General features: G+C 40.5%; 2 protein-coding genes across 3 annotated transcripts in view; one reads left to right on the top strand and one right to left on the bottom strand.

The window, feature by feature from the left end:
* Positions 1-6750, top strand: part of EGFR (epidermal growth factor receptor) — a 143823-nt gene extending 137073 nt beyond the window's left edge. The window contains exons 24-28 of one of the 2 annotated variants that reach the window (XM_053410047.1): positions 2194-2291; positions 3162-3329; positions 3608-3658; positions 3850-3952; positions 5053-6750. In XM_053410047.1, the coding sequence (XP_053266022.1) occupies positions 2194-2291; positions 3162-3329; positions 3608-3658; positions 3850-3952; positions 5053-5429 (797 nt within the window). In that variant the 3' untranslated portion in view covers positions 5430-6750. Of the gene's footprint in view, positions 1-2193; positions 2292-3161; positions 3330-3607; positions 3659-3846; positions 3953-5052 lie in introns of both variants that reach the window. The other variant, XM_053410046.1, reaches the window with a different exon arrangement.
* BLVRA (biliverdin reductase A) overlaps positions 1-16702 on the bottom strand; it is a 225404-nt gene that overhangs the window by 53908 nt on the left and 154794 nt on the right. The window lies entirely within an intron of this gene.

Here is a 16702-nt window from a genome sequence, read left to right as displayed (position 1 = left end):
TTGCCTACAAGAAACCCATGTGACCAGGCTCCACAGGAAGGTTTTGGTAAATAAAAGATTAGGCCAAGAATTTATTTCGTCTGACAAAGTAAAGAAAAGAGGAGTGGTGATTTACGCTAAGGAGAGCCTGATACCCAAATTTCTATTTAAGGATGAACAAGGAAGAATTTTGGCAATTGAAATTCAAACCCAAGGAGAAAAAATATTGATATTAGGAATTTATGCCCCAAATGACGGGAAATCAGAATTTTTCAAGAAGCTGCATGAGACGTTGCTGGACTATCTGGATTATGCTAACATCATAATGATGGGAGATATGAATGGAGTGGTGTCTACACATATGGATAAGTCTTACAACCAAAACTTAACATCAGACGGCAGACTGCCCAAAACTTTTTTCGAACTGACTGACAATCTGGATTTGATCGACATATGGAGGACAAAGAACCCCCTAGGTAAAGAAGGAACTTTTTTCTCTGAGGCCCACCTGTCTTGGTCAAGGATCGACCAAATCTGGACCTCCAGGGGGCTGGCACCCAAGACTAAAAAGGTGGAAATCTGCCCAAAAACATGCTCCGACCACAACGCCTTGAAAATAGAACTTAGATTAATTCAACCCGGTTCCTTCAGATGGAGAATGAATGACACACTACTAAGAGATCAAGAGATTGTGAAAAAGGCCCAAAAAACATTAAAGGACTATTTTGAGATAAATCTGAATACTACAGTTGAAAAAAGAACGATCTGGGACGCAAGCAAAGCTTTTATGAGAGGGTTTCTGATACAACAGAATTCAATCAAGAAAAAACTTTGGAACGGAAAGAAGGACAAAATATTGGAGAAAATACACCAAGGAGAAAAAAAACTGAGAACCAAACCAAAGTCCAAGGAGGTGCTGAGAGAAATTAAATTCCACCAAGCAGAATACTCAAAATTGATTAATCAGGAGATTGAATGGAAAATAAAACAGATGAAGCAAAGATCTTTTGAATCAGCAAATAAATGTGGAAAGCTGCTAGCTTGGCAGCTGAAAAAAAGACAAAAGCTAAACACGATAACAAATCTAGAGATTGATGGAAGGATCGTACAGAAACCAGAAGAAATTAGGAGGCGCTTCCACAGATACTTCAAAGAACTGTATGCACAGGGGCCCCAGAAAGAATCAGAGATAGATCAATTTTTAAAGATAAATGGACTATCAAAAATAACTCAAGATAAAAGATCAATCTTGAACTCTACAATAACCTCACAGGAAATTGAAGGTGCCATTCAGAATATGCAACTAGGCAAATCTCCAGGCCCGGATGGACTTACCTCCAAATATTACAAGGTTCTGAAGGACTATTTGATACAACCTTTGTTGGAGGTATGTAACCAGATTATGGATGGGAAGAGGGCACCAGAAACGTGGAAAGAAACACAATAAAATATTTGAGCGCCCCCCACAAAGTTGGTGGGCATTTCCATTCAAATGCTGTGTGTGCACTGTGTAATGCGATGGATTATGCTGGGCGGGGCTTACCTGGGCCCCCACAATATTTTATTCAAGTTGGCACCCCTGATCCTACTTAAGTATGAATCTTTTCTCCCTCCTTAAACGGTATATAAGGAACCTGGTAGAAGTGTTATTTTTCAGTTTCAGAAAAGGTACATAAAATCATCCACTAGGTGGCATTAAATATTTCATTTTGAATTTATGACAGATCTGCTGTAAATTACAAAGCTAAAGCTAAATTCACATCAGGAAAGTACATTTACTGAAACCAACCCAAGTGTTCACAAAAGTATGGCAGACCTCTAAGTTCTCCAGAACTCTTAATCAGACAAGATAATAAACAAAGTAGGCGTACCAAAAAACAAAAACAGAAATTACGACACTATTGTGCTTGTGGATTCTGTTTTCAGATGGAGATTGCAGACAAAATAACCCACCCACCCTAGATATCAGGTTATAGACCTAGGATTTTTTGGAGTAAAGGAGCAATGGTGGTTTCCCAATTCTAGCGAGCGTTTAGTGTTCAGTATTATGCAAGGGAATCAGACGTTTTTGGTTCCTTTTATAGTTTACATTTTTACTAGCAGATGTTCCTGGTTTTTCAAGTGTCACTTTGAACTCTGTCCCCTTCCTCCCTCCCTCCCTCCCTCCCTCCCTCCCTCCCTCTCTCTCTCTCTCTCTCTCTCTTCTATCTTAAGGTTGGATGATTGATGCAGAGAGTCGCCCCAAATTTCGGGAGCTGATAGCAGAATTCTCCAAAATGGCTCGGGACCCCCAGCGCTACCTGGTTATACAGGTATTGACCATCAGTAATGTGGTGACTACTTTTTTAAGGAAAACAGTAAGAAAGAAATGTATGTTAAGATTATTTTAGCATAATAAAATTATTTTAAAGTGGCTGAAGTGGTGCAAAACAGTTGTTGCTGTTTTCTATAAAGCTAAAAACAAAAATTTCCGTGTCTCAGTTGGTAAATTAAACACAAGTTATATAATCTGGTAACATGATTTTGATGTATTTGTAATCCATATTAGCTCTTGAACTATTCATCAACCAGACAGAATGCTTTTGTGATTTTCCATTAGCAGTGATCTCTGCTAACGGAAGGCAGGAGGCAGTTTTTGCAGCTCTTCCAATAATGGAAGGACGTGCTAAGCAGCACCCCGCCTCTGAAGGGGGCTGTGTTGTGTAGCAAAAATTATGACTGTCCTCACTCAGCACCAAATTTTTCATGAACCCAAATTTCAGTGTAAATTTAGAGGTTTCAGCTCCGGCAAAATTTCTGAAGTATTTCAAGGGAAGCATAAAGAAGTCTAGTAAGACTAGTGAAACTTCCTAAGGTGGGTTCTACACAACCCAACTTCAGACACCTGGACTGTTGTTGGCACACTGAAAATGAGCTGCCTGGGGAAGAACAAGGGCAAAGGCCCACAAGCATCATCATGAAGACTTCTGCGAAGTGAACCACTTTGGAAATAGGATGCTGGGCTAGCTAGATCTAGTGCTATAATGAAGCAGCTGCCATGAATACAGAACTTTGCCATTCTTGGTCTCAGTTTGAATTTGTATTTTATTGCATGAGCTGTTGGGAGAAATGATAAATGTCTACCTATGATTAATGGTGCAACCCAAAATCACAAGTTCTCATTGTGGTTTGCCTCCTGACAGGGTGATGAAAGAATGCACTTACCAAGCCCCACAGACTCAAAATTCTACCGAAGTCTGATGGAAGAGGAAGACATGGAGGACATTGTGGATGCAGATGAATACCTCATTCCACACCAGGGATTTTTCAGCAGCCCATCAAACTCACGGACACCTCTCTTAAGTTCATTGGTATGGAATTATTTCCAAAAAGCTTCCGTATTGAGAAAAGTCCAGGATGGTAGCCATGCTAGTCTCTTGTTGCAGTAGCAGCAGCAACAAAACCAACAAATGCAGTAACACTTTAAATGCATTATGGCATCAACTTTCCTGGTTCAGTTCTTTTGCCAAAATAAACGTTAATGTTTTCAAAACAGTTTTTATAAGTATGAAATGCACTCGGGTAATCTAGTATGTTTCTTCTGTTAAATCAAAAACAATGAAACTTTTTTCCTCTTCTTCTATTTTAGAGTGCTACCAGCAATAATTCTACAACTGTAACCTGTATTGATAGAAATGGGGTAAGTCCGAATAATTCAGGGCCACAGGCAGAAACTGTGAAACTGTTCCACAGCTTTTTCCAGATCATTGAGTGCTTAAAACAAACACAGGTCATCGAGGTTTATCTTTAGATTTGGGATGGCTGTGTTGTGCTATTACAAGCAGTGTGCCATACACCTTGTTTTAATCAATGCTTTCCCCTAACCAGCAGGGCTTTCCAGTGAGAGAAGACAGCTTTATCCAGCGATATAGTTCAGATCCAACTGAGACATGCCTGAATGACAGCCTGGATGATAGCTTCCTACCTGCTCCTGGTGAGTACACAGAGATCGCCAAATCTTTGTGTTAATTCTCAGGCAAGCAGATTTAGTCTTTAGAGAGGGGATCTGTTTTCCTGTTGTATATGCAGAGAATCATGACAAAATTCACACAACTTTTCTCGTGTCTCTTTTTGCCATTCCCCAAATAGTTAGTTCCGTGATTTTCTTGCTTTGAACTGTAAATCAGTGCATAGGCAGTTATGAGGAGTAGTAACACAGATATCTTGGTCACTGGATCAACATGTTATGTTCCAACACACAGCATCTGAGCAGGTTGCCTTTGAGATGCGAGAGGGAGATTGCTTAAATGTTATTTTACTTTGTCAATTTATAAGCAACAGTAACTCTCAGGGCACTTGCATTAAAATAAGAAAAACAAAGAAATAAAGGCTCAGAAGCCCTGGCAAAACAACTCAAAAAAACACGAGACCTACCAAACCTATTGGCAAGCAAGCAGGGGGTAGAGATATCTGCGATTACAGGCATGTTGCTTCTGACTGCCCAACAATGCCTAGAATTGGTCTTTGACATCATAAGTTCATGTGCCTAACGGGAATTTTGATGTGCACACAGTTGTATGCTAAAAAGGCATATTAAATGTGCACAGCTTATATGGAAGGGGAAAAAACTAATGTGAATAAAATAAAGGAACCAAAAGCTGCAATGAGAGTACATTGTACATATTAAACAAAACCCAAAAAGCATATTAAAAGTATCTTATTAAGTTCCAAGTGAGAGGATTTTAGGAGTAGCCAAAGAGCTCACAGCTCAGTTATATGCAAACTGATTTAGGTCAATCCTGTCAGTCCCATATGTTGAATCACAATTTGGCCACAGAATCATTTTGTTCCCTAAAATGCTTTGTCATGAGAACTGCAATACCCACAGGAAAATTTTGTTTTCTTGTCCCTGGATTAATTTCCCCTCATGCTCCTATATGAACATGATTAGCTCTGGTTACGCTCCAGAATGTTCTGTCCGCCTTTCACCTACTGAAGGGCATATCTAGTTCTTTGAAATTATTTCCTTATTTGACTGAAGATAATGTTAAGTCATGCATTTGCTGATCTTAATTCTCTTGCAACCATTTTCAGAATACGTGAACCAGCTAGTGACCAAAACACCACCTGCTTCTGTTGTGCAAAATCCAGTCTACAACAATCTCTCTCTTACTATTGAGCCTAAGTCTGTGGCTGATTCAAACCATCAGAATTCCCGCAGTACGGGACTGGACAACCCTGAATATCTCAACACAAGCCTCTCTCCGTTTGCTAACACAGTTTTCAACAGCTTGCCCTACTGGGATCAGACAGCAAACCACCAAATAAATCTGGACAATCCTGATTATCAGCAAGACTTCTTGCCCAAGGAGAACAAAGCCAATGGCATCTCTAAGCTTCCTGCAGCTGAGAATCCAGAATATCTCAGGGTAGCAGTACCAAAAGTTGAATACATTCAAGCCTCGGCATGACTACCAAAAGAGACCTCTTGTGGCACCAGAAATGCAGGTGACATTGCTGGCCGCTATAGAAACAGATGAGAGCAGCTGCAACATACCAACATGCGCATTTTTCCTTCTGTATGTGCAAGTTGATTTCATCCAGTTTGCTTAGGACTTCTTCTGTCTTTATCAAAGACGTGATATGGAAAGAAAAGACAGCATCCAGCAAGCAAGAAATTGTTGTTGCATTCATTTATTTTCTTTACAAACTATATTGGATTACAGCCTATATTTTGTAAACATTTGTGATATTTTTAAGAGCTTTTGTGAGATCAAGAAGACCAGATATTGAACTACTTCATGTCACATGGATCATTTGAGATGGAGAGGTGACACAAGATATTTCGCTGTCTCCTAAGCTTGTCTGTCATAAGATTTAAAGAAAAACTCCCTATGCATTGGTCCGGGTTTTCTTATACAAATGAGAAGAAAAAGGCACTTGGGGAAAATGTGGAGATTCTGCTTAAGATATTTCTCAGAAAATAAAACAGGTTGCAGAGAATGTGATCAGCCCTGGTCGGCTTAGCAAAAGAACATGCCTACAGCACACACTGCCACCTGACCACTACTGTTGGGAACTCACTAGACTGTCTCTAAAATGCTCACCAAAGGCGTGGATGGCATTGGGGGGTGGTTCTTGTCTTCTGGCTCCAATATTTTCTCTAGAGTTAAAAAAAAAGAGTTTTAAAGGTTTGACTAAAAAGCTTTAAATGAGGAGGGGTGCTTTTTAAAAACAAAACACATTCCCAGTTCACTGCCTTGATGGCATTTAGACAATTAGTATAAATTTAAACAGTGAGGAAATGCAAAGCTTGCAATATGGCTGAAGTAGTCTGAATATGGGCACACTATTCTCCTGCACAAGCCCTGTAGGAATTAATACTTTTGCTAAGCTCCCATGTAATAAATGAAGTGTGTGCAGGAGAAGTTCCTATTGAGTTCTAATTTACTGGTGTGAGTAGTGGAGAGAGACTCCGTTACAGCCCTACACTGATTTTTTTCTTGAATAAAACACCAATTAATACACAGCAATTATATTAGGAAAGCAGGGGCTTAGGATTAATCACCTGTACTTGATCACCAAAATTTTACTCACAAATGCACTGATAATGCAAGAATTTCGGACCATTCCAGTGATTATATGTGAAAGTACTATTAGTCTTGTAAACTTGTGGATTCATTTCCACCTTCTGCAGTGCAGCCCCAAATCAGCAGCCAAGCTGATTTTGAAATTGAAATTACATTTTTCCTGTTACACATGGAAGGTGTTTCAACAGAGAGCTTTGCATTGTTCTGCCCCAAACTCATATAATATCATGACAACAAGTTTGCATTGAAAGTGAGAGGGAAATTAATAAACTATTGATAGTTTTTCTTGAGCCACCTGGCCCTTGTAGGACCCATTCAATGCAAAATAACTTACGTGGCTCATGTTGTGATGCAATACGGTCCATAAATGAGAACGCTTCATGTACAGTAGCTTAAAATTGTCTCTCTGTTATTAAAAGTAGAACAACCGTCATAATAGTAAGCAGACTCAAGCCATTTTCTTTGAACTTACGTTACTGTAATGGTGTTCAAAAATATGCACTGATTCTGACCTACCTGCCTTCATTCCATCATACAATTCCTCAGGCTGCATTTCAATTAAATTTACTTTGGCTTCTGATTTGATTAGATCCACTGAGGTATCTCATGTTTTATATTTAAAAATCCACCTAAACTCACAGCCTTTAAAATCATTTATCATAGAATCATATAATTCTAGAGTTGGAAGGGACCCCAAGGGTCATCTAGTCCAACCCCCTGCGATGCAGGAATCTCAGCTAAAGCATCCACGACAGATGGTCACCCAACCTCTCCCTAAAAACCTCCAAGGAAGGAGAATCCACAACTTCCCGAGGTAGACCATTCCACTGCTGAACTGGAACACACACACACAAAACAGATATATAATTTAATTCCTTACTACTTCTGTTTTATCAAATTGTGGATTTATTTCCTAAAAAGATTAAATACATGAAGAAATCACATTTGTTCTGCATAGTAGTTGGTTAGGCCCTGGGCTTTGAGATTACTCTTCCATGCTAAACTAAAGTCCAGGTTGCTGGACAAAGTTATTGTTCACAACAGTTCATTTGCAATGCGCCATCCTCCTTCCACTCTCATTGGGGATTTGGAGCTATAATGGCTCTTCCATACCCCCCCCCCCCAGCTGCACCAGCGTTTTTCCTTCAGGGAACCTAGGCCAGTGCCATTGTATAAATAGCTGACTGGCATCTGTTCCCACGTTAGTTTGGGCTTCTATGTCAGTGGCATTTAAGGGAGCCACTCCCCACTTTCTCCCACACCACTGGAGTAAGGCTCTGCTTATTGCAATAAGGATGAATTGATACAGTGCCTTTCTCACGCTTGTGATTTACATTACAAACCTCTTATATAAAGTTGGTACAGAACTCAGTCTTGTGAGCGCATCCAAAATGAGTTGGAATACCAACAAGCCTGAGGCAAAAATCACAACATTGGTAATGATCTAATTGTTGTGTGCGGAGACCAGTTCCTCTTCAAGAGGGGTTGTTAACACACAGGTACTAAAACATAAATAACACATGCATGTTATGTGAATTATTGTCGGGGGGTGGGCGGGGAGATCACAGCTTGCTTGCCATACCTCTATACATTGCACATTAGACTGTCCCACATGCATGTTTCCAGGTGGACAGAGTATAAATAATAAAATTATTAGTAGCAGTATTTCTTTCTCAAGTAGCCACAACTTCCATAGCACACATGCACCAACTGTACCAGTTGAATGAAAGCAGTTAAGTTTTGCAGGTAGTTGAGATGTCTTCCATGTGTGCACCAGAACATTATGCAGCATAAAAAAAAACCACATATATGATGGTCATGTGCAGTGATTCCTACACTGGAATCTCGTATTAATTCCTGCACCAAAGGTGTTTTTAGATACACAGTACATGGTGACGGCAGCAGTGCAAGACCCTTTGCATTTCCTGACAAGCATTTCATTTTTGAGACCTAGAAGTTCCGTACAGGCAATAGCACAAAAACTGCCACCTACCTCTTCAATGTCAGCTGTTGTTAACATTGCTCTAATTTTTCTATGATTTACATTTCTCTGTGAGAAAATATTTTAGGTGGGATAAGTGAGCATTGTCTTTTCTTTTTGCACCTCCTCGTTCTTGTCAAAATGTGTAGTAAATTTTTTGTGAACTTTATAAAAAATTTCACTGTTGGGTTAGCACTTAAAAAGTTTTATAATAATCTTAAATCACCATGAATTTGTGATTTTTTTTCCTACTGAAAACTCATTTCATATTTTATTTCCCCAATATTTTTCACTTCCTTTGCTTTTTGGGGTTTTGTTGTTGTTGTTGTTGTTGTTCCAGCACCTGACTTTCTAGGATATAGAATTCTTAGGACCAAAGATAATGTCTAATTTTCTTGTTTTAAATAAAATAACATTCATCACTATTTTCATAGGTTCTTACTTAATAGTGAATCCAGGTGTTCTTGGGACAAAACAAACTCTCATTAAAACAAGTATTTTTAATATCTAAGGACTGGCTGAATATATATTTTAGCATTAAAATATGACCAGTCTGCAGATAACCAGGGGGATGCTATAGGCCTCAATGCTATATTCATTTTCCTGAGAACAGATCCCATTGAATTCAATAGAGGACTGACTTTTGAGTAGACATGCATAGGATTGCAGGCATATTCAAGTAATAAGGCCCATTTCTTTCAGTTGCTGTTGTTAGATTTACTTTTAAATATTTTGATAATGGATGGCATAGTGAGATATGACTGCTCATATACCTGTTTCTGCATTATATACTACATCTAGTTTGGATTCTACATATATGCACGCATACACTTTCACTTTTTTGTCATTACTTTGTGTCCTACAATTTCTATTTGGGATTTCCCATTTGAGCAATAAGAATTTCTCTATGACACAGCATAATTTGCTAACGTGTGTAAGACTCTCTTGCAAAACTAAATGTTAGTACAAATAAAGGGTTTGATAAGCACTGTTCGGTTTCAGTTGGAATTGTACGGGAGTAAGACATGTCAGACTGAACCTTTCTGTCTTTTCAGTATCTGGGATCCAAAACTGGTGGCAAACTCAATTAAAATGCATAGATTGTTTGTCTCCACTGATGTTAAACTATAAATGGATTTTGATGCCTTGCCGGGGGGCGGTTTCCTTTATGCACAGAAAAGTAGAGAAAAATGTAATGAATACATGTCTTACACCTAGGTAGTTTCTATAAAAAAGAATGAAAAACAGATATTTTTTAAAAAACAAACACCTATTTGATACATGGTTTGGCTAATTTTGTGTTGTTTTTGCTACAAACAATGAATCTTGAAAGTTTCTAGAATCAGATATCTACCTATCCCCAGTCCCTGGATCTAGAATTGTGCAATTATAGTATTATATCATCTAGTACACAAACGACCAATATATCTTCCATTCAAGCCCCATTTGAAGCACATGAGAAATGCTTTGTGCAACATCTTAGTAGTCAGGAAATACCTAATTTTCATCTCGCTGCATCCATTGAGTCTTGAATTGATTTACTGTGAACAATACAAGGTCAAAGCTGTTCACCACTTTGAGAAAAGGGAGACGTGCATACATAATAGAGCTGGGTCTACCATTAGGCAGAGTGAGGTGGCACCTCAGGCAGCAGATGGCGAGAAAATGGAACATTTGTTAGTTATTCAGAGGACAGATCTATCAGTGCCATATGGCTTCTCTTGTGGCCACTGACTAGCCTTTTGGCCTCTCATGCAGCAGAGGGTGCTCTCCTGACCCCAGTGTTCAAGTAAGGGTCAGCTGCTTGTCTGGTCAGCTTCTGTACATGGAATGGGTAGAGCAACACCTTGTCCTTCACCTCAGGCAGCAAAATTTATCGGGCCAGCCCTGGCACAGAAGCAGATTTGAGTGAGTGTCTGCATGGTGATGCTCATCTAAGCCCCATACATGTCTCTATGAGACTAGGGGGCACATCCTCATCCAGAATCTCTACTTACAGGGCTGGCCCAAAACATTTTGGCACCTGAGGTGAACCACAAAATGGTACCCCACACAGCAGGGAATGAGGGGTGAGGGAAGCTCTACTTTGGGTACAGAGGGAGGTCAAATCAACCTTACCTGATGGTGGAAGAGGAGTGCACTGCAGAGGCAGTGGGTGAGGCATTCCTCGGAGGCTGAATCTGCTGCCCCGGTGGAACCTGCTGCCCGAGCCGGTCGCCTCACCTTGCCTCATGGATGGGCCAGTCCTGTCTGCTCATCATAAAGAGGTGAACTGGGGCATGGGTGTATTAAAGATCCTGTGGAACTAGTCCCATATTTGTATTAGCTCAGTGAAGTTGCAATCCGCTTTATGTAGGGAATAATATAGATTATATTCAGTAGTGTATCTTTAGGTATAGGGTTCAAACCACCAATAACTATTCCACTGAAATACATGGAGGTAATGCAGGATTACTGGGGCACATGTCTACATGAGCATTGTAAAGTTACTCACTTATGAAAGCACAGTTGTAAAAATAAAAGCCACATTTTGTATTGCTAAATTGTTTTTAGTGTTGATTTTAAAACTTTGTATATTCAGTGAAATAAGATGTACATAATTATTTTCCATAGTTTTTAATTTTTCTTGTTTTTTGTTTTTTTGAGGATGTGTGGTGATACCACTCACTGTAATATAGTGTACTGTGTTCAATGGGAAAGGAATATTCTGACTGGCTTGTAAGCGGAAGCTTTTATGGAATTACTCAGTGCTTTTTCCCCTAGAAGAATAGTGCTGGTTTTCACCATGAAGTTGTCACAGTATGTGCCACACTTTTTAACAGCAAAAAGAGATGCCAGGACTGCATACCCTTGAGAACCCCCTGGAAAAAAGGACTGGAATTGCAGATTATAAGAGGTCTTTGACTTCCCTTTTGACTCTTGAAAATAGATCTGCATGGGAGCTAACTAGAAATTTTGAAAAAATTGACTTAGGTCAAATTATAAAACATATTCCATCAAAAATGGTAAAAAAAAATTCTTAGTTAAATAATTAGGAGCAGAGTCTCCCCAGCCCAAAGAATGGTGAGGTGTCCAGCATTTCCCAGCTTTCCTAGCACAGAACTGCAATCCCAAGGGTTCTCTGGGAAAAGGGAATGACTGTTAAACCAATTAAATCTAGAAATGCATTCATGAAGTGAATGTGCTCTCTGGGTAAGTCCCTGCTATGTAGAACTGGTCAATTTTTGAAAATTCTATGATAGGTGAACTTTGTACAAAGATAAATAGGCACTTTATAAAGTTTTCTTTTAGACCCTCCTTTCCAAGATGGAGGCAGCATAAGCTATCATGATTGTTTTTATGCAATACACAATGTAGTCTTAAATCATATTCCTTCTTTTCAAACATGACTGTAATGTGTTTTTGAAGCATGGCCATTTTACTTAAATAAAGCCTTGAAATAATCCTCCTACGTATTGTTTATTTTATATTTAGATGTATGAATGAAGAGCACTGTTGGAGACTGGGCCAGTAGTCATTTATGTTACTGAGGCCCCCAGAGTAATCGCCACCCTGTTACTCTGGTTGTTGTTTTTATTTATTTATTTATTATTATTATTATTATTATTATTATTATTATTATTATTATTTTAAGTCTTTGCATGGTATACATATGTGCTGACAAGGGAGCAGCCTGCACCATGAGGTGGAAGGGAGATGAACAAATGAAACTAACCTCTCCTTGTTGCCACAGCAGCAACCAAGTGGATAATGTTTTCTCCTCTGGCTTCCTCCACTCCACAACCCTTTGGCCTTCTGGACTAGATGGCCAATCCTACTCCCTAGAGTTAGTAGAGTTTTTAAAGAGCTAGTAGCCCCAGAGAATCTCTTACGTCCTGCTGAGCCTCCGGGATGAGTCTCAGTCTTTGGGATGCCAGAGGCCTTCTTCAGCTGCAGTGTATCAGTCACTCCTGCTTTAGCTATTAACAGTTCTAGATCTTTTCTGTAATGAATTTTATTTTTCATTTTCACAATTTACAAATATTTTAACATGAAAAACAAAGTCTCTACAACTTCAATTTTCATTTCCTTCGACTTCCTTTCTGCGGTTACTTAATTTGTATCTTTTTATTACTGCATATCATTTTGTTTGCCTGGGCAAGGACTGTGTGTACCAAAACTAGTACAAAGATGAAATGTGTGTTATTGTTCCAACCACTTTGCACCACTGGGATTTGGCTTCTAGAAGGTGGCCTGGAAAGGACTGAATTTTTTAAGAGGCCACAAGGTTTTAGAACAGCCTTCCCCAACCTGGTGGCTTCCAGATGTTTTGGACCACAACTCCCAACAGCCACAGCCAGAACACCCAGAGCTGATGGGAGGTGTAGTTCAGATGGAGACCAGGTTGCAGGATGCTGGTTTAGAATATTGTTCCAGAAAGGGGCCACTAGGGGCGCATCGGAAGATGGCTGACAATAACATCTCTCCGACCCACAGGGGGTAATTAGGAGGCTGTGATGGGAGTAAATAGCCTCCCTACCCCCCCAGGATTGTGGGGGAGCTGCCTTTGCCTGCTGTGCCCTATACCACCCCCGAATTTGAGGGGATGGGGGCACTAGGCAGAATGCCCTCCTGTGGATTTTGGCGCTCCTGGACGCCGTCTCTGATCTGCGCCGCTAGCTGCAAGAACTTCAAAAGGAACAGGAAGAAGCGAACGCACATATTTCAAGGAAGGAGGGGGAGTAAAGACTGCTAACTGAAGAGTTCTCTGATAAACAAGACGAGTCGGAAGAACAAGAATCAATCTTGAGACGACAGCCAAGACTCGGTATGGCAAAGGGACTGGATGGGGGAGGGGGAAAAAACCTTTCTTTCCTCTATGTGATTAAACAAGAAACCCCCCCCACACACAAATCAGAAATGCCGCTTTAATGACTTAAGGTGTGGATTTACGACTATGTGGAGATAAAGTTTCTAACCAAAGCATGTTTTAAGAAAAGCGTGGAAAGTTTAAGAGCTCTGGAATGACGCAGTTAAAAATACCGTCGCCATATTGGAAGCTCTCTCGGGGGACTTGAGTCTGGGAGGAGGAAAGAGCTGTTTTTATACTGTGGGTGAGACTCCTCAGTGCGACTTAAGAACGACAGACCCTGAGATTAATGATGGAAAGAGTGATGTTATTTATGAAAGTGATGATATATGGAAACCATCACGATATGAGGATTGGTCGAACGGAAAAATCCACACAGGATATAATTGGTGTTTATCTGCTTAAGGAGATTATCAGAAGAGAGCATAAAGGAAAAAGAAAAAATGTACGAACAAGATAAGACGTGGAAACAGCAAGATAAGACTGGATAGAATTATGAACTTTATCTGGACTGATTTGGATATGAACGCAGTAGCAAGAAGATGATCGGAGTCCCATTTTGAAACTTGAAATATGGGTCCCCTCAACAAAAATTTACAATTCGGCTTTGTAATTCGGAATTTATGTGATGTGATTTGATTTGATTGGTCGGTTAATAAAAATTATATTAAAAAAAAAAAGAATATTGTTCCAGAAATGGAAGGAAGATACAGTTCCAACCAAGGAAGAGTGGCTGATGAAACTGGTGGACTATGCTGAAATGGCAAAACTCACTGGGAGAATCAGAAACCAAGAAGAAACAACTTTTAACAAAGAATGGGGGAAATATGCAAATTATTTGAAAAGTTATTGTAAACAATTAAATTCATTAGCAAGATTATCTTAAAACTCGTAGTTAAAACTATTGACTAAGAAAGAGTCAGTGCTTTTTTTCCCCCTAAAAAATTTTAAGGGTACTCTCATTTTCCTACTCATATTGAAATACTGCCCCTTAATGAGGCCAAACTTAGATTCACAAAATATTTAGGGGTATGTGTACCCCTGCATCCCCCCAGAAAAAAAGCACTGGAAAAAGTGATAGAGTAAATGAAAATGGTCTGTTGAGGAAAAGCAGGAAGAAAATTATAACTGTGAAGGAATCATTAAAGGGGGGAGGGAAGTCAAATGAGATATTTGTATTGAATGTCTTATAAAAATTAAAAACTGGAAAATAAATTATTAAAAAAGAATATTGCTTTAGCAATACTATCTTATTAGAGCTACTCTTCAGGTGAAATAAAATGGGTAACTGTATTTAATGTGTCTAGGGTTGTTGGTTGTTCTTTTTAAAAGCAGCTTGTGTGAGTGATCCAGGATTGGAACGAAGACATGTGGGAAGTGGGATTTAACCCTTTCCCCACCCCACACCAAAATCCCATCTTGAGGTTTCTATTTGCTAATAGCAACTTTTTACCTGCAGCAAATAGCAGCTTTAAGGGGGCAAATGTATCGGAACAAGGGTTAAAAGTCTTTCCCACATGCCACATTCCTAATTCTGATAGTGTCTGCCCCCCTCTTCTCCTGCCTCCCCCCCCCCAGGCCTGTAGTTCGTCCCTTAGGTTAGTATTCTGTCACAAGGTTTTTATTTTATCTGACTTTTACAAATGTTAAACTGCTCAAAGCTCTATCCCAAGTCCAAATACGTAGAGGTGCAAGAAAGAGAGCTTGTGCACAGAAATCTAGCTTCCTATAAACTCAAGCAATTAGTTCAGTCTGGTCTTGAACACAAAATCTATTTCCAGTGGATGTTTCTATGATCCCTCTACCCTAAAGCTTCCAGCAAAAAATCCTGACAAGCAAGGTTAAGTTCAAAGCCCATAAAAACAAATACCCCATTAAGCCAGCAGGTTTCCAAAATAAATGTTTCTTGATGATCAAGTAGATTACAACAGATCTGTCATGTGAACTGGCAGCCTCAGAAGGCATACAGAAGACACTGTGTGACTCTGGCTGTGCTACAAGCATTTTGGTAGATCTCTGTGGTACATCTCTAGACTACAAAGATCACATAATCAGTCATTAAGTCTTCTGAAAGTTGGTTCTCATTGAAAGGGTTAATCTCAATACTATCTGCACCTAAGCTAACTTCTGCAGTTGTGGTTAAGCAGCTAGCAAAAAACCGCAATTGCAAGCTGGGAGCTACTTCCTCTTTGCAATTGCTTGAGCTCTGCAAACCAGGAACTGCTCTCTGCACATGCTCTTTGCTGCAGTAACGCAAGAGAGGAGCACACGAACAAGGGAAGGAGGTGGGCTTAGCTAGCCAGATAGCTATATACCATATAAGGAAATAAGCTTAACCTTGCCAGCTGATTGGAGAATTTGAAGAGGTGGGAAGAGATGGGCAGACTCTCAGGTATAAAGATGCTTGTTTATTTGTATCTATGGGCCAGTCTTTTGGGAACGATCCCACTGGCCACCTCTGTGCACAGATTTCAATAAAACTTTTTTCTCCAAAGAAGAATCTTTCCTGGTGCTTTTTGCTCTCTCTCTTCGGCCCTGGGGACGCAGGCAAACGATTCCCTGGCAAGGATAAGGCTTCAGCCTTCATTTTGGTGCATTGGCCGGGAAACGCCCCACCCCAGGGGGCCGGGGAGGGCCAGGCCCGACCTAGGTGAACAGCCCCGGACCGGCGTTCGTGGCTCCAAGTGCGCACCCCTGCCTGTTCGTGGGGGGAGCCGGCCACACCGCTCCGGAGTGAGACACCTGGTCGAGGGAGAAAAGAGGACGGCCGAAGGAGGGGTCCGCAGCGGAGCAGGTAAGCCCTAAGGGAAGGGCAAGGGACGAAGCCCGATCAGCTTCACCTGGCTGTGAGCAGTAGAGTGCCGCCAGGAAAGGGTCTGGCTGTGAGCAGTAGAGTGCCGCCAGAAAAGGAACAAAGGAACTGGCCGTGGCAATAAGGTGCTGCCCCGCCAGACAGGGACGGGAAAAGGGAAAAGGGGAAACAGAGGTGGCAGTAGAGTGCCGCCAGTAAGGTTGGGGAAAGGGGAAACAGAGGGAAAATTATTTTGGTGTGTTTTGTGTGTTGCATGTCAGATACTCCAGTGGCTGAATTGTCAAGTGTGGGCCGGGGCTTAGCGTCCCCTTGGCCGAGCGATTGCAGGGCTGTGCATTTCTTGGCAACGAGAGTTCGCCAAGTCACAGTCTGTAGTGGTTGGTGTGTGAAAGGATCTTAAGCCCGGTTAGGAGCGGAGTATCTGAAAAAAAATGGGGTCTGGGGCAAGCTAACGTAGTCCTCTGAAATGCTTTTTAACCAACTGGAAAGCAGCTACGAAGCATGATGATTGG

Source organism: Podarcis raffonei, chromosome 12 (assembly GCF_027172205.1).
Source record: "Podarcis raffonei isolate rPodRaf1 chromosome 12, rPodRaf1.pri, whole genome shotgun sequence".
Classification (NCBI taxonomy): Eukaryota; Metazoa; Chordata; class Lepidosauria; order Squamata; family Lacertidae; genus Podarcis; species Podarcis raffonei.
Note: the sequence above shows the minus strand (reverse complement) of the source record. Positions and strands in the feature narration are given on the sequence as shown.